At 44.3% G+C, this 22,369-nt stretch overlaps 1 protein-coding gene across 12 annotated transcripts in view; it reads left to right on the forward strand.

Annotated features, from left to right (window-relative positions):
* The first annotated feature begins 561 nt into the window (after nucleotides 1-561).
* Nucleotides 562-22,369, forward strand: part of LOC121578155 (calcium-dependent secretion activator 1-like) — a 148,708-nt gene continuing 126,900 nt past the window's right edge. For 9 of the 12 annotated variants that reach the window (XM_045223783.1, XM_045223784.1, XM_045223787.1 and 6 more), the window contains exon 1: nucleotides 563-1,144. In XM_045223783.1, the coding sequence (XP_045079718.1) occupies nucleotides 797-1,144 (348 nt within the window). In that variant the 5' untranslated portion in view covers nucleotides 563-796. Of the gene's footprint in view, nucleotides 1,145-22,369 lie in introns of all 12 variants that reach the window. The other 3 variants (XM_045223790.1, XM_045223791.1, XM_045223792.1) reach the window with 1 other exon arrangement.

The following is a 22,369-nucleotide window of genomic DNA, read 5'->3' on the forward strand; positions in this document are numbered from 1 at the left end:
AAAAATAAATGGAATGGAGATAAGCACAGGCAAAATCCTAAGGGGAAACCTGGTTCAGTCTGCTTTCCACCAGACACTGAGGTATGAATACTTTCTAAACACTGATTGGTAATTTGTGAGGATTATTAATTTGCAGGGGCAGTAGGTTATGTTTACAGTATGTCATTCCTAATGGTAATAAACCTACCACTGTCACTCACTACATATTTACATGTAGCCTATTACACCTCAATTGAATTGATTTGTGAATACAGTACGCCTACATACACTGTAACAAAACAACAACAACTGCAGAGGTCAATAATGGTTAGTCGTTTAAAGTCAACGGGTTTACCCCCGTTTCACGCGACCGGGTTTACCCCCGTTGCAGGCGCCAACGAACCGATTCAGCACAATGGCCAGCGGCTCTCCTCACGCCTGCGCGACTGTGTCCCACGGTTCTAGAGCTCTGCTGGCAGGAAGAGGCCATCGCTCGCGCTTTTTATTGAAGGAGCCGCTTTCACTCATTCACGCCCCCTCCTCCCTTTCTATCCCACCTCCTTCTCGTACATCAGCGGCGGTGACCGTGCAGGAGGAGATTGCCGTGCTGTGTCTGTGTGCGTGCAGCATATCAGCTCTCTCTCCAAGCATAAATCGTATTTTCTGGCATCCTTAAGAAAAGGCTCAGCAAATTCAGGTGTCTTTCATTTGAATCAGATAACGGTTTAATTTCAGTTTACTATCCGAATATCAATATCAATTTAACAATTTCTTCGAATAGGAGTTCTGCCAGGCTACATCCTCTCTAGGCTGTGATATGTTGGATCCGTCATCCAGCGAGGAGGAATCGGATGGTGGGATGGTGGAGGAGGAACACCATCACAAGGAGGCATCGGCGCCCCAGAGCGGAGCCCGCATCTCTCCAAGCCGGACTAGCGAGAGCTCCGGCGGGCTTGCGCCCAGCAGCAGCAGTCGCAGTAGCGCTCGCCCGACCAGCCCGAGCCCGTCAGCTGCCAGCGAGCAGGAGAAGGTGGAGGAGGCCAATTTGCAGAAGGAGGAAGAGGAGCGCAAAAAGAAGCTGCAACTATATGTCTTTGTGATGAGGTGCATCGCCTACCCTTTCAATGCAAAACAGCCCACAGATATGGCGAGGCGACAACAGAAGGTAAGCCACCCACGGTGGAAGGGAAGTAAATCACCACATGTCAACGAATAGCCTCCTTTTCACATCAATGGTCAGCTAGATGCTGTCATACAGGGCCGGAGAAAAGCTACGTTAATAATAAACCTACCATCCCACAAACCCTCATGCAATACCATTATATCAAATTGATAGGCTATATAGTGCAAACATTGCCCTTTTCCTCCAACACTGTTTATATGAATGTAGAATGTAGCTGAATTCAGCCATGCATAATGCGAGGATATGAACCGCAGGCAGCTATTGTGTGGGTACGTAGGCAACCATCATGCAGATTGCTGTTGCAGAGAAAAAAACACGGTTATACACACACAGTAATCAATCGCAGGGCCTGGCAGACCATCCAATCCATGCACGGTGTCATTTATAAATGTATCTTGCGGGAGGGAATATGTTGAATATAACCTAAATAAAGCTGTGTCATTGCAGTTGAAGACATCCCCATGTGACTAGCTTTCATTTGAGGTCTAGAGCTGTGTGCGGTGCAATTCCTGTTGTAGGATAACATTTTTGCCTTTTTGCGCCATCACTTGACCCCTCGATTCATTTTCCCAAGGTGATTTATAGTAAGACCCAAGTCCCGACAAGATTGAGGACATTTGGAAGCGCTGAACATTTTCTTTTTAGCGGGGAGGCTGCAGGCAGACTATACCATAATACATATTTATTCATAGAAATTAAATTATTTAACCAATTTCTGTGAATATTTGATTGGGTCACGTGATCCACATACCATCGAACCATACTATTTAGATAGGGTAAATTATGGTTTATTTAAATCCTCTCCCTGTTTGGTGAATAGGCATACATTCAGCCTTCAATATGTCCCCAATATTTCGTTTAAAATAAACCAGGGGTGTAAAACATTCGGTAGACACAAGCCTACCAAAAGAAAATCGGGGTGGGGGGACGAACTCAATATAGCCTACATTAAAATGACTAATCCCAAATCGAAACTGTGTAGGAATGATAATGGACATACATTTATACAGTTTCCACGACTGTTTCCAGCTCGCTGTTAATCACCGAAATTAAAGCTAGACAGTCAGGGAATATCGAAAATTTAAAAAAAAACTATGGAAAGAGGACTGTCTTTCGCAAGTTTTGAAAGCGAGGGAATAAATATAGGGTAACCAATTTTCAGTGTGGACCTCCGGCCCTACTTGAAGAGCGAATGCGGCAACGGGGCAAAATTAGTTTGACACCCCTAATATAAACTGTCCCTATATACGACCGTGTAGGCTAGATAGATATGGCTGTTTTTGAGAACACATTGTGCTGGTGTCTGTCAACAGTGGCTAATTTATCAACCGTCGCGCGATGCTGCCCAACCGACGCAAGATGTCCACAAGCTACCGGAAAAAAATATAACCCTAATGGTTAACGGAATAACAGTTTCTTCAACACTAAATCGCCACATTTATTCATATATATTGTAATTTAGATTTTGTTGCATATTTTGGACGAGGGTCTATCTATCTATTGTTCCTATGATCAAAAACAAAACTATTGATCCATGTTGATTTGCTATATAATCATATCAGTAAAATCAGTTGGCATTCCACATAAGGCCATTTGTGTAGGTTTGCATTTAGGTGGGTGGAGGTAATAAGATAATGATAATCCCACAGGCCCACTATTGGATGTCCATATTATCATCTTTTTAATTGCAAAGTACAATGGCAGGCTACAGTGTTTGCAAAATGGCATAGCTCTCTATCCCTATACACTCTTAGAAAAAAAGCTGCTATTTAGATGTTTTTGGTTACATTGACATTTTAGTAATTTAGCAGATGCTCTTATCCGGTGCGACTCACAGGAGCAATTAGGGTTAAGTGCCTTGCTCAAGGGCACATTAACAGATATTTCACCTAGTCAGCTCAGGGATTCAAACCCGCAACCTTTTAGTTACTGGCCCAACATTCTTAACTGCTAGGCTACCTGCCAGCCTCCACAGAGGGTTCTACATGAAACCCAAAAGGCATGGAACCCAAAAGGGTTCTTCCTGGACCCAAAAAGGGTTCTACCTGGAACCAAAAAGGGTTATCCTATGGGGACAGACAAATAACCCTTTTGGAACTCTTTTTTCTAAGAGTGTATAGTCCTATGGGGTCTGGTCAAAAGTAGTGCATTTACACTGCACTATAAAGGGAATACATGTAGGTTGCCATTCGGGAAGAAGCCTCAGTTAATTCCTGTTCATTAAATGGCAGACGAACGCTTCTTCTTCATATCTCTGATGACTCATGGGAGTCAGCATAGGTACTGCATTGTAGGTCTACCCACTGATGGGATAAAGTGCAGTGTATTTAGCACATTTACATATTATCATCTCCCATCAGAGGAGGCTGATGGCGCCGGAGGAGATGCCTGCCATTTTACGGGCTCCTAACCAATTGTGCTATTTTGTGTTTTTTCGCGTTGTTTGTAACTTATTTTGTACATAATGTTTCTGCCACCGTCGATACAGGGGACGCAGGTGTGAGAATTTGTCGGCGAGTGGGTAACCCGCCTCTGTCCTCCGTCCTATTGGCCAATTTGCAATCATTGGAGAATAAACTGGATGAGCTCCGTTCAAAGCTATCCTACCAACAGGACATTAAAAACTGTACTATCTTAAGTTTCACTGAGTAGTAGCTGAATGACGACATGAATAATATACAGTTGGCTGGGTTTTCCATACATCAGCAAGACAGAACAGCTACCTCCGGTAAGACAAGGGGTGGCGGTCTGTGTCTATTTATCAATAACAGCTGGTGCGCGAAATCTAATATTAAGGACATTTCAAGGTTTTGCTCGCCTGAGGTAGAGTATCTCATGATAAGCTGTAGACCACACTATTTACCAAGAGAGTTTTCATCTATATTTTTCATAGCTGTCTATTTACCACCACAAACCGATGCTGGCACTAAGACCGTACTCAACGAGCTGTATAAGGCCATAAGCAAACAAGAAAATGCTCATCCAAAGGCCGGGGACTTTAATGCGGGGAAACTTAAATCCGTTTGACCTAATTTCTACCAGCATGTTACATGTGCAACCAGAGGAAAAAAAAGTCTACACCACCTTTACTGCACACACAGAGACACATACAAAGCTCTCCCTCGCCCTCCATTTGTCAAATCTGACCATAATTCTATCCTCCTGATTCATGCTTACACAGAAAACTAAAGCAGGAAGTGCCAGTGACTCACTCAATACGGAAATGGTCAGATGACGCAGATGCTAAGCTACAGGACTGTTTTGCTAGCATAGACTGGAATATGTTCTGGGATTCATCCGATGGCATTGAGGAGTAACCCACATCAGTCACCGGCTTCATCAATAAGTGCATCGATGACGTCGTCCCCACAGTGACCGTACGTACATACCCCAACCAGAAGCCATGGATTACAGGTAACATCCGCACTGATCTAAAGGGTAAAGCTGCCGCTTTCAAGGAGCAGGACTTATAAGAAATCCCACTATGCCCTCCGACGAACCATCAAATAGGCAAAGCGTCAATGCAGGACTAAGATTGAATAATACTACACCGGCTCCGACGCTCGTCGAATGTGGCAGGGCTTGCAAACTATTACGGACTACAAAGGGATTCCCAGCCGCGAGCTGCTCAGTGACACAAGCCTACCAGACGAGCTAAATTACTTCTATGCGTGTTTCGAGGCAAGCAACACTGAAGCATGCATGAGAGCACCAGCTGTTCCTGACAACTGTGTGATCACGCTCGCCGTACCCGATGTGAGTAAGACCTTTAAACAGGTCAACATTCACAAGGCCGCAGGGCCAGACGGATTACCAGGACATGTACTCCGAGCATGCACTGACCAACTGGCAAGTTTCTTCACTGACATTTTCAATCTGTCCCTGAGTCTGTAATACCTACATGTTTAAAGCAGACCACCATAGTGGTGTTCCCAAGAACACCAAGGTAACCTTCTTAAATGACTATTGACCCGTAGCACTCACATCTGTAGTCATGAAGTGCTTTGAAAGGCTGGTCATGGCTCACATCAACACCATCATCCCAGAAACTCTAGACCCACTCCAATTTGCATACTGCCCCAACAGATCGACAGATGGCGCAATCTCTTTTGCACTCCACACTGTCCTTTCTCACCTGGACAAAAGGAACACCTATGTGAGAATGCTGTTCATTGACTACAGCTCAGTGTTCAACACCATAGTGCCCACAAAGCTCATCACTAAGCTAAGGACCCTGGGACTAAACACCTCCCTCTGCAACTGGATCCTGGACTTCCTGAGGGGCCACTCCCAGGTGGTAAGGGTAGGCAACGACACATCTGCCACGCTGATCCTCAACACGGGGGCCCCTCAGGGGTGCGTGCTTAGTCCCCTCCTGTACTCCCTGTTCACCCATGACTGCGTGACCAAGCACGACTCCAACACCATCATTAAGTTTGCTGACGGCACAACGGTGGTAGACCTTATCACCGACAACAATGAGACAGCCTATAGGGAGGAGGACAGAGACCTGGCCGTGTGGTGCCAGGACAACATTGTTATTGTTATTTTATTGTTGCTCTTTTACTTTTTATTTTTACTTTAGTTTATTTAGTAAATATTTTCTTAGCTCTTATTTTTCTTAAAACTGCATTGTTGGTTAAGGGCTTGTAAGTAAGCATTTCACGGTAAGGTCTACACCAGTTGTATTTGGCGCCTGTGACAAATACAATTTGATTTGATTAGATTTTTTGGTGAGGGGCGGACGGCTCTTAATAATTGCTGGAATGATGCCATTCCATTCATTCTAATCCATTCCAGCTATTACTATGAGCCCATCCTTCGATTTAAAGTGCCACCAGCCACCACTGTCTCCTATCCCCATCACTACTAGCATCAGTGGTGTAAATGAATGAGTTTTGGTGGGCGGCCCTCTCTTGGCAGGTTTGTTGTGGTGCCATATTCTTAAATGTTTTAAATAATGGATTTAATGGTGCTCCGTGGAATGTTCAAAGTTTCGGATATTTTTTTATAACCCAACCCTGATCTGTTTGGAGATCTCCTTGGTCTTCATGGTGCCGCTTGCTTGGTGGTGCCCCTTGCTTAGTTGTGTTGTGTCACGACTTCCTCCGAAGCTGCCTCGGTGTTCGTCGTCACCGGCCTTCTAGCCACTGCCGCTCCTCATCTCATCATTCCATTTGTTTTGTCTTGTTTATTACAAACACCTGGTTCATATCCCCTCATCAGTACCTGTATAAGTGTTCCCTCTGCCCCCTTGTCTTTGTGTGTGATTGTTTATTGTGAGGAGAGTGAAGCTCGGTTGAGCTCCTTGTATTTTGTATTGCCGGGGTGTGATGCGTGATTTGAAGGAGTCAGGCGCAGGAGGGTAAATCACAGTATACAGAGTTTATTCCGCAATCCAGCGTAACCAGTCCAGTGCGCAAAACAGGCGCACTGGAACAAACATGCACACGGGGAAAATACTCCGGCAATACAAAATACTGAGCTCAAACGAGCTACTAATCCTCACAATGAACAACCACCCACAAGGACAAGGGGACAGAGGGAACACTTAAACACGTACTAATGAGGGGCATTTGAGCCAGGTGTGTGTAATTGACAAGACAAGACAAATGGAATGATGAGATATGGAGCGGCAGTGGCTAGAAGGCCGGTGACGATGAACGCCAAAGCCTGCCAGAACAAGGTGGGGAGGCAGCCTCGGAGGAAGTCGTGACACGGGGTAATTCCCTGTGTGCCTTGTTGGTTCCAGTGCGCCTGTTTTGCGCACTGGACTGTTTTGATGCATTACTGCGTAAACTCTGTATTCCGGAGTAAACTCTGTTATTCTGTGATTTACCCTCCTGCGCCTGACTACTTCAAATCACCCATCACATAATAATATGCCATTTAGCAGACGCTTTTATCCAAAGCGACTTACAGTCATGCGTGCATACATTATTATTTATTTGTGTATGAGTGGTCCCGGGGATCGAACCCACTACCTTGGCGTTACAAGCGCCGTGCTCTACCAGCTGATCTACAGAGGACCACATGTTGTAGACTCTGGGGCCTTTCAGAACAGGTGTATATATACTGAGATCATAAGATAGATCATGTGACACTTACACTTCACACAGGTGGACTTTATTTAACTAATTATGTGACTTCTGAAGGTAATTGGTTGCACCAGATCTTATTTAGGGGCTTCATAGCAAAGGGGGTGAATACATATGCACGCACCACCTTTCCGTGATTTATTTTTTTGAAACAAGTTATTTTTCTCATTCCACTTCACCAATTTGGACTATTTTGTATATGTCCATTACATGAAATCCAAATAGAAATCCATTTAAATTACAGGTTGTAATGCAACAAAATAGGAAAAACACCAAGGGGGAAGAATACTTTTGCAAGGCACTGTATGCATCATTGCCCTCCTGATATAAATATTGAAGTAAAGGTTGAAATCAGATAATACTGTAAGTAATGAATGTTAGGTCTCAACTTCTAGATAGGGAACTGATAACCAAGACAGACACATTTACCAGTCATTACCATATTACCTACCTACGCTTTGAGCCCCACAGTGGAACCACACATTGGAACCATGGCAGTGTCAGAAGGGAACCGATGTGGATGTGGTGGAGGAGTCAGGCGCAGGACACAGAGGTAAAGTCCAACAGACTTTAATAATCCAAAGTCAAATGTCCAAAAGTAACACGACCTCGACAAAACAAGAGGCGAGGGAGAATTACGCATACACGCGTAAACACTAAACACAAAACAAACAGAGTGCAAACACGTAGCTCCGAACAGCATGACAGTGAAAACAACACACAATCATACTAGTGCAAAACAAGGAACTTATACGACACGTAATCAACACACAAATGGACACAGGTGTAACAGACAGACAAAAGCAATCAAATAACGAAACATAGAGCGGTGGCAGCTAGTACTCCGGGGACGGCGAACGCCGAAGCCTGCCCGAACCAGGAGGAGGAGCAGTCTCGGCCGAAACCGTGACAGGCAGCATCCCAAATGGCAGCATATTCCCTATATATACCACCACTATTTTTGACCAGAGCCCTATGGGCCCTAGTACACTATATTGGGACACAGCCTCTGACCCAGTCTACTCAGGACGGTGAGTCATAAATGTCACTACCGACTGAGACCATTAGCTAAAAGATGAAGTCATTAGGCTACTCTGAACTTCATTACAGATCTTTTGTTGTGACTGAGTTTGGGACTTTATGAAGAGAGTATTTTCTATGGCTCCAGATTTAAACCTGATATAAAGGAATATAAGATAAGAAATATTAGTTATTTGTGATTTACAAGCATTTACAAGACTTCAATCAGTTTTGACACATTGTTTCAACATCATCACATAGATTTTTTGGGTTGAAATGACTTGGAAACAATGTTGATTTTACCAGTTTTTGCCCAGTGGGAAAGGCCTATAATTACAGGTACTTGCAAAGCACTACAGTGGAACTTAAAGGTGTTCTCCAGAACCTGTTGTTTCAGATATTTCCTTTTAAAGAAGAAAGTACATTGATCACTGATCAGTCAAATACATTTAAAGCTATAATGTTATAATTTATAATGTAGTTGTCATCCATTTACACATTATTTATTCCTCAAAAGAATATGGCACATTCTCATGAATCCATACTTTATAATTGTTGTTATATAACATTTCCCTTTGGAAGCCCATTGATAATCAAACCAATGGCTCACGTAAGAATTTCTTCCTAATTGCCCGATGGTGGATACATGCAGAAATAATATACAGCCTATCGTTTTTTCCTATGGTTCCAGATTAGTCACCGGAATAGGATGAAAGCTTTTGTGTAATGAAAGGACTTGAAAACCCTTCTGTGTAGCTGCCTGGCGAAGGAGAGGAGAGGAGCAGCTAGGCTGCAGCATCATAATCCGTTATTAGGACTTGTGGCTGGCACATCAACAGAACCTTATAGTGACTTGGGCTATCAGAGTGAAACAGGCCTTGGTACGGACACAGACAGACAGACAGACAGACAGACATAGGAGGCAGCAGAGGCAGAGGAAAAGGAGCTGGGCTGTTGCTCCTTGAAGTACAGTGCAGTGACCCTGTGAAAGACACAACACAATCGGGCAATTACTGACTGTCACTTCCTTTTGAGCCCCGTGAAAAATGATTTCTTCAGTCTGAAAGCTCTTATTCTCTCTCCCAGCTAAAGGGAGAGGGGGCATATTGTAAACATTGCTGCTTTGCTGTGCTGCCATTGAGTCTATTCTTAAACACCCCAAACATATTTGAGTCATTGTTTATGCATATAGGCTCATGTGCATATGTATAGTGGCTTGCGAAAGTATTCAACCCCCTTGGCATTTATCCTATTTTGTTGCCTTACAACCTGGAATTAAAATGGATTTTTGGGGGGTTTGTATCATTTGATTTACACAACATGCCTACCATTTTATTGACTTATAGTCAATATGTTTTCTTTTGAAACAAACAAGAAATAAGAAAAAAAAACAGAAAACTTTTGTAGCAATTACAGCTGCAAGTCTCTTGGGGTATGCCTCTATAAGCGTGGCACATCTAGCCACTGGGGTTTTTGCCCATTCTTCAAGGCAAAACTGCTCCAGCTCCTTCAAGTGTTGTGGAAAATAACCACTATACTTTATTAAAAATCAAAGGTTACAGAGTTTTTGTTGCATCAAGAATGACTTTTTTTTTATTCAACAAAGCCAGGTCAATCTGCAGATTGGAACCCCCTCTTCTTCTCTCCCTCCATATTATATAGTGCCCTCTTCAGTTTCCCGCTCTTTTATTGCTCCGCCCACTTCCTTTGTCTCTGAGGGCGGCTAAATTCGACTTTCAGAGTACTACAATCAATCAATCCTTATCTTGCAAAAACACTCATGTTTAGTTTAAACTCTGTTCAACCCGGCTCTTTTCACTGTGTTTGAAGATAGAAACAAAAGGCCCAAGCCAGTTTCAGTCTCTGATATGATAAGACAACCATGGATCTAAGTAAGCGCAAGCAATTTGACCCTGGGTCAGCTTCCCTCTTTTACCCACACACACATTGAAATGACCCAATTCAGTTAGCCACAAAGAATGTTAACTATATGTTGATGATTAACTCAGTTTTACCTCATAGTCTATTAAAAATACACATCATATCCCTCCTAATGGGATTACTAATCCCATACATTTACAAAAGTATATTATGTTTATGCTATCAATCACGATCTTTGCATTCAAGGTTATACTCATAATAAAAATATCAATATTTCTACTTAAAATAATTCCAAGATAAGTGTTAGTATCCTAACACATTAAAACTAACGTAGTGTTGTTTTAACCAAACTATCTAGGACATGTTTAAGAATAGTTTCAACATCTTTAACTCACATATATTCATTTAGATCACTCCGTCAGCTTACAATTCATAATCATAATCAAATTACCCAAGACAAATTTATAATGACAATTCTTAGTTAGTCACCTTGGTTCCATCATTTAAAGTTAAAACTCTCACCTTGGCACATACTGACACTGGCAGAATGTACATTTATATTATCCATAAATTTAGCATTATCTTCCTCATAAAGAGAATTACAACAGATCAGTATCTCATTGCATTCCTAGTCTAAATTACTATAAATTGTCACGCCCTGGCTCTGGGACTCTGTTATGTTGAGCCAGGGTGTGTGGTTTCTATGTGTTTTGTGTGCTAGGGTGATTATCTAGTTCATTTGTTTCTATGTTGGCCGGTGTGGTTCTCAATCAGAGGCAACGTGTATCAGCTGTTGCTTGTTGTCTCTGATTGGGAACCATACTTAGGCAGCCTGTTTTCCACAGTGTGTTGTGGGATCTTGTTCCGTGTTTGGTTAGTGTCTATTGCCAAGGACGTCACGTATCGTTTTGTTGTTTTGTTCGTGTGATCATTAAAAATAAAAGTATGTTCGCATTCCACGCTGCGCCTTGGTCCTCTGTGTATGACGATCGTGACAGAAGATCCCACCATAACTGGACCAAGCAGCGTGTCCAGGAGCCAACGCCAGAGAGGGCTCTAAAGGATATCAACCTCGACTGGGTCAAGCCGCGGGAGGAGGAGAGAGGCTGGACTTGGGAGCAGAGGAGCGAGAGTCTGGCGAGAGCCATGGAGGCCTGGCCCACGGGGAGGAGAGACGCCCAAAACATTTTTAGGGGTGGGCTCACGCCGTGGACGACGGGGCAGCAGGAGGCCGGGATAGAGTGGTTCAGCGGGTTAGCAAAGGAGGCCGCCAGGTTACGGGAGTCACTGGTCACCAGGGGGAAGGAGAATGTAGAGGCACGGCGAGAGGTACTGGGGTGTGTTGCCAGTCCGGTCCGGCCCGTTCCTGATCCCCGCGTAGGGCCAGTGGTGTGTGTCCCCAGTACGGTCCGGCTTGTTCCTGTCCCTCGCACCGAGCCTGTGGTGCGCGTCGCCAGCCCGGTCCGGCATGTTCCTGCCCCTCGCACCAAGCCTGTGGTGCGCGTCGTCAGCCCGGTCCGGCCTGTTCCTGCTCCCCGCACCAAGCCAGCGGTGCGCTCGTCAGCCCGGTTCGGCCCGTCCCCTGCTCCCCGCACCAAGCCTGTGGTGCGCGTCGTCAGCCCGGTCCGGCCTGTTCCTGCTCCCCGCACCAAGCCAGTGGTGCGCTTCGTCAGCCCGGTTCGGCCCGTCCCTGCTCCCCGCACCAAGCCTGTGGTGCGCGTCGTCAGCCCGGTCCGGCCTGTTCCTGCTCCCCGCACCAAGCCAGTGGTGCGCTTCGTCAGCCCGGTTCGGCCCGTCCCTGCTCCCCGCACCAAGCCAATGGTGCGCGTCGTCAGCCCGGTCCGGCCTGTTCCTGCTCCCCGCACCAAGCCAGTGGTGCGCTTCGTCAGCCCGGTTCGGCCCGTCCCTGCTCCCCGCACCAAGCCAATGGTGCGCGGCCGTCAGCCCGGTCCGGCCCGTCTCTGCTCCCCGCACCAAGCCTGTGGTGCGGCGTCGTCAGTCCGGCACAGCCCGTGCCTGTTCCACCGGTGCCTGGTCCGGCACTTTCAGCTGCTCCACTCGGAGCTAGAGCAATCCGCTCCACCAGTGTTCAGTCCAGCTCCGGCCAGCAGGGCCAGACCGGACCAGGGGCGCTTTGGGGGTTTGTTGGAGGGTGGGGGTCAAGCCCGGAGCCGGAACCGCCTCAAGGAGGAATGCCCACCCGGCCCTCCCTGTTCGGTTTATGTTTGGCGCGGTCGCAGTCCGCGCCTATGGGGGGGGTACTGTCACGCCCTGGCTCTGGGACTCTGTTATGTTGAGCCAGGGTGTGTGGTTTATATGTGTTTTGTGTGCTAGGGTGATTATCTAGTTCATTTGTTTCTATGTTGGCCGGTGTGGTTCTCAATCAGAGGCAACGTGTATCAGCTGTTGCTTGTTGTCTCTGATTGGGAACCATACTTAGGCAGCCTGTTTTCCACAGTGTGTTGTGGGATCTTGTTCCGTGTTTGGTTAGTGTCTATTGCCAAGGACGTCACATATCGTTTTGTTCGTGTGATCATTAAAAATAAAAGTATGTTCGCATTCCACGCTGCGCCTTGGTCCACTTCCTCCAGCGATCGTGACATAAATTTAGCAGTGTATAATACCTCCTTAATCAACCTACTACCTCAAATAATAATCCCTTCCTCCCCCGGCACTTAATCTTCTGGCGTCTTCATTTTGTTCTTCAGATAGCTTCATAGTTCATCTTGGATTGCCCATGGCAATGTCCCAATTCCAATGTCACACCTGAGCCGCCCCACCTCTACCTTCATTCTGTTTTGTCCATTTTGATAATCAGTATACCCAAACTATGAGAAATGTTGAATTTGAATAGTTATCTCTCCCTGCTCACTCCACATGGACTACTGTCACATTCTTGAGAGAAAAGGCCTAAAAGAAAAAGCAATTGATTGCTTTGATTTGATGCTGGTTCTGATTCAGGTCTCCTGGTAGAGGTGTGCTGGACAGGAACGTCTTCAACGCCTTTGTTGCTCCTCTTCAGCCGGGTAGAGGGTTTTTGGTTTTTATTGAGGTTCACACCATTTTCGACTGAATTATCTCTGCTATGCATTACGACACCATCTGTAGTAACCTCAAGAAAGGACAAATCATAACAGTTTAGTTGAATTCATTTCCCATCCAAAACATCCCTATAAGCATTGACTATATGACAAGTTATTATGTTTTACCAATCATTCTTAATACCAATTTCTAAGAATTGATCCTGCTGCCTGATGGATTTTTCTTTGAGGGATGTCTGTATTCCAAAGGCTATCTGTATAAATGCCACATAGTTCCATATTCTCCCTTGAATTCTCCCAAATTATATAACCCAATTGTTTTATTGTAACACTCCTATATTTGCTCATAGTCTATTTGATATTACTCTAGTGTTTCCCTTTTCCTTGTTCCTATTCTAACAATCGCTTACACTTCTCTCCTCATCCTGATTGATTATAAAATTGGTCATATTTAGGATTTCCTAAATATACCAAACATTCTTCTGGGCAATATGGTCTTTCCAAGTCCCTTAAATGACAGAAGTTGTGGTTGAACATAGCTGTCACGGTCGTCGGGTACAGAGGACCAAGGCGCAGCGTGAAAAGTGAACATATTTATTAAAGAATGATGATAACACGACCAAAACGATAACGTGACGTCCTCGGTCTAACACAAACCACACTGGAACAAGATCCCACAACCACTGTGGAAAAACAGGCTGTCTAAATATGGTTCCCAATCAGAGACAACCAGCAACAGCTGACACTTGTTGCCTCTGATTGAGAACCATTCTGGCCAACATAGAAACAAATGAACTAGATACAACAACTAGAAACGAAAAACAAATGAAAACTCACACCCTGGCTCAACATACTAGAGTCCCCAGAGCCAGGGCGTGACAATAGCACAGTCCTGGCAACTGTGAATATTTGGAATTACTGTTAATTATTTTACAGGAGATGTGATGCATACTAGACTATCTTCTTTATTTAATTTTAACGTAATATATTGTGCTCATCTATACCAATCATTGTCTAACGACTCCTTCCATTCCCTTTCTTCTGCAGTTGGTATGGCTCTAACATGTACAGGGTTTAGTGCACTTTCCCAAGGAATAACTACTTCACCAACACTCCCCCTGGAAATGTAGCACTAAGTACTACATCAAATTGTTTATATAAGTATTGGGCTTCTACCCTTATGTCTATGATCCACCTGTCTTTTTCTTTTATTATCTTAAAGTCACAGTTACCCCATGTGGTTTCCCCATACCCCTTGTGCTGGTTCCTCCCACACCAATAACCAGTTTAACCCTTGTACTTTAATAGTGAACCCATTCTGTATTCTAGTTATGGTTCCTGCTTGCGCAGGAATATACATTTTAATCCTATCTATATCTCTATGTCTTGATATTTTGCTCTTCACTACTGTCAGTATGCTATTCCCCTTATTTTTAGGGGAACTAATCAAGGGCAGAGAAATCAATGATGGGGATATCTGGTGCGTCTTGGATGTATGAAATATCCTGAAGATCTAGAAGGTCTTGAAGGTCTCGAAAGTCTAACCCCCCCGCCGAGGGAATCAGCAAGAACACATAGCTCATCCCAGCTCCAGCATCCTCAGCTCCCTCATCTCTAAGTCATCGGTTCCCTCGTGGTACTCTGGTACAATGTTTAGATGATACCAGTTCGCACTCCCCTCTATCCGTACAGCCGCTGGTGTAACCTGGATGATGATGTATGGTCACTTTAGCTGTTAACCTTCTTCCGTCACTAGGGTCTCCGGATCCGCCAGAGTCCCTCTCAATCCATCGACATAGGTCTGCGAAGAGAGTGTCCTTCTACCAGCCTACCCATAGGGAAGCTCGGAGTTACTACTGCAAAGACACAAACACAGACAATCACAAAATACAACAATGCTACCCAATGTCATCTTCCTCTCCTGGGGTTGGAACAATCCTATAGTGGGAAACATGGATCTAAGTATCTGTCTCTGCCACTTTTACCATCATTGAGGTAGCCAACAACGCCTGGTACGGGTCCCTCCACATAGGGTCTTTCCAGCTCTTCCTTCTGTAATCTTTTACCGTCACAGTCTCCAGGGCGCAAAAAATACTCAGATTCTCCTACTCAGTTAGGCAGAGTTACCTTCACCCATGGGAAGAAAGTCTTAAGAACATTGTTAGGTTAGGTGAGACACCGTATGCTACTTATGTCCTCTCTTCTGTCAGGAGAAGCTTTGAGATTATGAAGCCCACCTACTTGCAGCTTGTTGTAGTCCACTCATTTCATAGACAGACCACCTCTACACCCTGCCTCCTATCACAAAAACAAAAAAGATTTAACCTAACCCATAACACATTATTACTACTGCTCATATCCTTAATACAACTTGCATATTTCACCACAAAAACATTAAAAACCATTACAACCCCTGTAAGCCCAACTTCGCCCTTTGGACACATGCATCACATCGTGATTCATGTGTTCAAAAAACAAACCAACAAAAATATTGCCTGTTAAACCAAAAATAATAACTGACCTTAAAATGACAACCTTTGATAATATCTTAACCTACTTGCATTCCATAACATTATTCAAGGAATATCTCTCCTTCCGGACTAACTCTCCAGACTAACTCTCTCCCTTCATCCTTGTCCTGTTTGGAATGATATATAGGATTAATGCCAATTTATATACTTCTTCACAATTCCTTATTATAACCAACCCCCAATTCAGCATACCTCTAGGATTTACAGTGTGGGTGATCAAGTCACACTATAAAGCCAGGAAAGATTGCAGAGGTCATTGAAATCATTCAATGAATTGTTCCATCCAATAGTATACTAAACATTACCAACATTCAAAACATCTCATCAATGTTGTGTATACCAAGTATACATTAAGTCCTTAGTACAGCTCTTTTCAAAAGAAATCACATGTAGTTACTGATCATTCAGTAAACAAAAGCCCAAAATACATGTGTTTTCCCCCTTAAGACATACCACTTCTACCCCGTGAAAAGAACCCTAAAAGTTTGGCACCCCCTTTGAAGAGGGGGATGACCGCGGTAGCTTTCCAATCTCTGGGGATCTCAGACGATACGAAAGAGAGGTTGAACAGGCTAGTAATAGGGGTTGCGACAATTTCGGCGGCTAATTTTAGAAAGAAAGGGTCCAATTGTCTAGCCCAGCTGATTTGTAGGGGTCCAGATTCTGCAGCTCTTTCAGGACATCAGCTGTCTGAATGTGGGTGAAGGAGAAGCGGGGGGGGCATGGGCAAGTAGATGGATCTTCGTGGTCGTTGCAACGGGAAGCCTGTTGAAACCACATCAGACGATTACGTCGGCAGACCAGTCGTGATGGATCGGCGGGGCTCCGTGTCAACACTAGGGGGTTCCGTCCGGTTGACAGAGAGGTAGATAGCCGGGAGATGGGCCTGGCTCGAGGCTAGCTCAAGACTAACTGATACGTTGGGAAGTGGTGATTAGCCAACAACAGCCATTCGGTTGCAGCTAGCTAGTTGCGATGGTCCGGTGTTAAGGTCCAGTGATTAAGTGATTCCGGCAGAAAATCCGATATGCTCTGGGTCGATAGCACGCTATGCAGACTGGCCGATAATTGTCCAGGCTAGAGCTGGCTGGTAGGTAGTGCAGGCCACGGACAGTGGTGAAGACCGCTAACGGTGGCTAATAGCAAGTAGCTAGTTAGCTGGCTAGCTGGCTAGCTGGCTAGTTTCAGCCGTAGGTTCTTGATAAAAATAAAGAAATAATAGAATCCGTTACACATTGGGTGAGGCGGGTTGCAGGAAAGTATATTTAGTTAAAGGATGGAAAGTGAGATGGAGCAATATATACGAACAAAAGACAAAAAAAAAAAAAAAAACAACAGGCTATTTACACGAGGACACAACACAATACACGACCGCACTACTACGCCATCTTGGAACTATCTGCTGTCCAACTCTGGCATAACCAGGATTCAGTGTATGGTTAATCTCACGCCAAGAACATCAAGGTCCATTGTGGTACCATGCTACTATCACCCAGAACCGGGAATTACATCTTTCTCTTTTTAACACTAGCTTGACATCGTGTTATCTTTCCTGCCATATCCTTCCAGCACCTTAGTACATAAGTACGGGAAACTAATGGCAGGACAATTTTTACTGTATCAGTAAGTCAATTGAAGTCCTGTACCCATCAACCCTAAATAATGCAGTCCAGGTGACCAATACAGTGTCGGAAGCTAGGCTTGAACAATATTCACTTTCCCAAAATTCCCAGGGTTACCAGAAATCCTGGTTGGAACATTCCCAAAATTAGGAGAGAATTTTTGGGAAAGTTACTAGAATCTTGCAGCCCCAGCAGCTACCTAGCCTCACCACCTGGATGTTTAAAGGGCTGGCCTATCCTGTCACTCCTGCCAACAGTCTCTCTACAGGATGTGAAGCCATGAGACCCGGAGTTGTTGCTAGGCAGACCTTGGATGCATCTCAAATGGCACTATATTCCGTATGTAGTGCACTCCTTTTTACCATGGCCTATAGGGCTCAGGTCAAAAGTATTGCATTACAGTATATAGGGGATAGTGTGCCATTTGGGATGCAGACCTACTCTCCTTGAAGATTGGTGTTGCTGGGCTGCATTTCATTCCAGGAATATGATCCCTCCCCTTTGCCCTCCACTCCCCTTCATGGATCTGAGACAAGTGGGTAGGTGTACGCAATAGCTCTACATAGTTTCTGCCATATTGCTTTCCCCTACCCAGTCCTGTCAGATCTGTGAAGGGGAGTGAAAAAGAGTATATGAAGGGAGGGAATATCTTATTGGAATGAAATGCACCCCTCCATGGCTATTTAAAACCATACTGCACTACCTACCGCCACTTATTTCCTTCATTATCCTTGCTTTGATATATCGCCAAGATCTGACCCTGGCTTTCATGTGGCTAATGAGTTGGGCCGATCCACTTCACTTATCTTGTTATATTAATACAGCATTAATCCTCCAAATCCTAACCTTCCATCAGGCTCTCCCTGCGCTGAACATCTGTGTCCCAAATTCCCTATTTAGTGCACTACTTTTGACCAGAGCCCATAGGTGTATCAGTATTGAGAATTAGGGGGTAGTCTTTCTTTAGCTTCTTTCCATCTCATTTCCACTTCAAACACCTAAGAAAACCTTGGACAGACATAGATATAAACATGCACATTCTGTCCCACAATAACATCCAAAGTAAATAGACAAAACACACACAAACACTAGACATGATCATTTCCAGACCATTTCCAGAAAGAGCCACGTTGGCACCTCTTCACCAGCGTCATTAAAAAACCCTTGAGGACCAAACGACAAGAGGATCGGAGGAGTAAAGTGAATTGCAGAGGCTCGACTACTATATTACAAGAATGCTAACTTCATCAACCTCTCAATTCACCACTGATTTGCACCTCAATCGTTTTCATAATGAATTCATCAGGCCTGCGCTGCGTAGCTCCCCTGCTCCTGTTCCCTGTTCCCAGGCAGCAGAGGAGAAGCAGTGGAGCAGCGTTGGGGCGCTGGACCCAGGAGTTAGGGGGTTAGCTTATCTCATGAAGGGTCAGTCAGAGGCTGAAAAGGAGATGTGTTGATTGAGGTTTGAGTATAGTCTCAAATGCAGGGAATTGGTGTTTCTCAGATGGATCATGGATGGAGGGAGGTAGAATATGGTGTGACGAATCCACTGACATCCCTAATACCCAAACAAACTCTAGTAGAGGCATTGTACTGTCACGTATGAATACAAATCCTTGTACACAAATTCACACACACCAAACATGTACAGTGCCTTGCAGAAGTATTCATCCCCCTTGGCGTTTTTCCTATTTTGTTGCATTACAACCTGTAATTTAAATGGATTTTTATTTGGATTTCATGTAATGGACATACACACAATAGTCAAAATTGGTGAAGTGGAATGAAAAAAATGAATTCTAAAAAATGAATAATGGAGAAGTGGTGCGTGCATACAGTGGGGAAAAAAAGTATTTAGTCAGCCACCAATTGTGCAAGTTCTCCCACTTAAAAAGATGAGAGAGGCCTGTAATTTTCATCATAGGTACACGTCAACTATGACAGACAAAATGAGAATTTTTTTCTCTCCAAAAAATCACATTGTAGGATTTTTTATGAATTTATTTGCAAATTATGGTGGAAAATAAGTATTTGGTCAATAACAAAAGTTTTTCAATACTTTGTTATATACCCTTTGTTGGCAATGACACAGGTCAAACGTTTTCTGTAAGTCTTCACAAGGTTTTCACACACTGTTGCTGGTATTTTGGCCCATTCCTCCATGCAGATCTCCTCTAGAGCAGTGATGTTTTGGGGCTGTCGCTGGGCAACACAGACTTTCAACTCCCTCCAAAGATTTTCTATGGGGTTGAGATCTGGAGACTGGCTAGGCCACTCCAGGACCTTGAAATGCTTCTTACGAAGCCACTCCTTCGTTGCCCGGGCGGTGTGTTTGGGATCATTGTCATGCTGAAAGACCCAGCCACGTTTCATCTTCAATGCCCTTGCTGATGGAAGGAGGTTTTCACTCAAAATCTCATGATACATGGCCCCATTCATTCTTTCCTTTACACGGATCAGTCGTCCTGGTCCCTTTGCAGAAAAAACAGCCCCAAAGCATGATGTTTCCACCCCCATGCTTCACAGTAGGGATGGTGTTCTTTGGATGCAACTCAGCATTCTTTGTCCTCCAAACACGACGAGTTGAGTTTTTACCAAAAAGTTCTATTTTGGTTTCATCTGACCATATGACATTCTCCCAATCCTCTTCTGGATCATCCAAATGCACTCTAGCAAACTTCAGACGGGCCTGGACATGTACTGGCTTAAGCAGGGGGACACGTCTGGCACTGCAGGATTTGAGTCCCTGGCGGCGTAGTGTGTTACTGATGGTAGGCTTTGTTACTTTGGTCCCAGCTCTCTGCAGGTCATTCACTAGGTCCCCCTGTGTGGTTCTGGGATTTTTGCTCACCGTTCTTGTGATCATTTTGACCCCACGGGGTGAGATCTTGCGTGGAGCCCCAGATCGAGGGAGATTATCAGTGGTCTTGTATGTCTTCCATTTCCTAATAATTGCTCCCACAGTTGATTTCTTCAAACCAAGCTGCTTACCTATTGCAGATTCAGTCTTCCCAGCCTGGTGCAGGTCTACAATTTTGTTTCTGGTGTCCTTTGACAGCTCTTTGGTCTTGGCCATAGTGGAGTTTGGAGTGTGACTGTTTGAGGTTGTGGACAGGTGTCTTTTATACTGATAACAAGTTCAAACAGGTGCCATTAATACAGGTAACGAGTGAAAGACCGAGGAGCCTCTTAAAGAAGAAGTTACAGGTCTGTGAGAGCCAGAAATATTGCTTGTTTGTAGGTGACCAAATACTTATTTTCCACCATAATTTGCAAATAAATTCATTAAAAATCCTACAATGTGATTTTCTGGATTTTCTTTCTCTGACTTTGTCTGTAGTTGTACCTATGATGAAAATTACAGGCCTCTCTCATATTTTTAAGTGGGAGAACTTGCACAATTGGTGGCTGACTAAATACTTTTTTCCCTCACTGTATGTATTCACCCCCTTTGCTATGAAGCCCCTAAATAAGATCTGGTGCAATAAATTACCTTCAGAAGTCACATAATTAGTTAAATAAAGTCCACCTGTGTGCAATCTAAGTGTCACATGATCCGTCACATGATCTCAGTATATATACACCTGTTCTGAAAGGCCCCAGAGTCTGCAACACCACTAAGCAAGGTGACACCACCAAGCAAGCAGCACCATGAAGACCAATGAGCTCTCCAAACAGGTCAGGGACAAAGTTGTGGAGAAGTACAGATCAGGGTTGGGTTATAAAAAAAGATCAGAAACTTTGAACATCCCACGGAGCACCATTAAATCCATTATTAAATAATGGAAAGAATATGGCACCACAACAAACCTGCCAAGAGAGGGCCGCCCACCAAAACTCACGGACCAGGCAAGGAGGGCATTAATCAGAGAGGCAACAAAGACACCAAAGAGAACCCTGAAGGAGCTGCAAAGCTCCACAGCGGAGATTGGAGTATCTGTCCATAGGACCACTTTAAGCTGTACACTCCACATAGCTGGGCTTTACGGGAAGAGTGGCCAGAAAAAAGCCATTGCTTGAAGAAAAAAATAAGCAAACACGTTTGGTGTTCGCCAAAAGGTATGTGAGAGACTCCCCAAACATATGGAAGAAGGTACTCTGGTCAGATGAGACTAAAATTGAATACTTTCGCAAGCCACTGTATATGGCCAATATACCACGGCTAAGGGCTGTTCTTAAGCACGGCGCAACACGGAGTGCCTGGACACAGCCCTTAGCTAAGGTATATTGGCCATATATCACAAACTCCCGAGGTGCCTTATTGCTATTATAAACTGGTTACCAACGTAATTAGAGCAGTAAAGATAAATGTTTTGTCATACCCATGGTATACGGTCTGATATACCACGGCTGTCAGCCAATCAGCATTCAGGGCTCGAACCACCCAGGTTATAATACATTACATTATCTATACATTGTTGGTATCAGTATATAATGTAATCTATACAAAAATAAAAATAAAAGTACAATAGCTAAAAGGATGTTTGTGTCTGCATGTCTGCATTGATATTGACTATGACGTGCCACGGTTCCTCTTCTCTTGCTGCTCTCAGCTGTTTTATAACTAATACTAATACGTTTGTACACTAATACCTCCTTCTACCTAATGGACAGCTCAATTAGTGCTTAGCGTAATGGGAACCCACCCCACGCCTACGGTTTGGGTTCACCCCTACTAGAATACAGACCTTAGTCAGTAACACTGGACTTCATTGGCTCTCAGGCTGCCTTTACACAGGTAGTCCAATTCTGATATTCACTTATTGGGCTTTTGACTAATCAGATCAGCTCTTTTGTCAATAATTGGTTAAAAGATCAGAATTGGGCTCCCTGTGTAAATGCAGCCTCAGTGAGCTGGAAAGGAAAGCACATACAAAGAACAAACTAGGATAGATACCAATAGAGATAGAGAACTGGAGAGGCTCTGGAAAGCACATATAAAGCAGTGCACAACACAAGACCTCTTAGGCTGTCCTGTTGGAGAATGTACGTAGCTATGGTTTTACTGAGGTAG

The sequence above is a fragment of the Coregonus clupeaformis genome, chromosome 12, assembly GCF_020615455.1.
Source record: "Coregonus clupeaformis isolate EN_2021a chromosome 12, ASM2061545v1, whole genome shotgun sequence".
Classification (NCBI taxonomy): domain Eukaryota; kingdom Metazoa; phylum Chordata; class Actinopteri; order Salmoniformes; family Salmonidae; genus Coregonus; species Coregonus clupeaformis.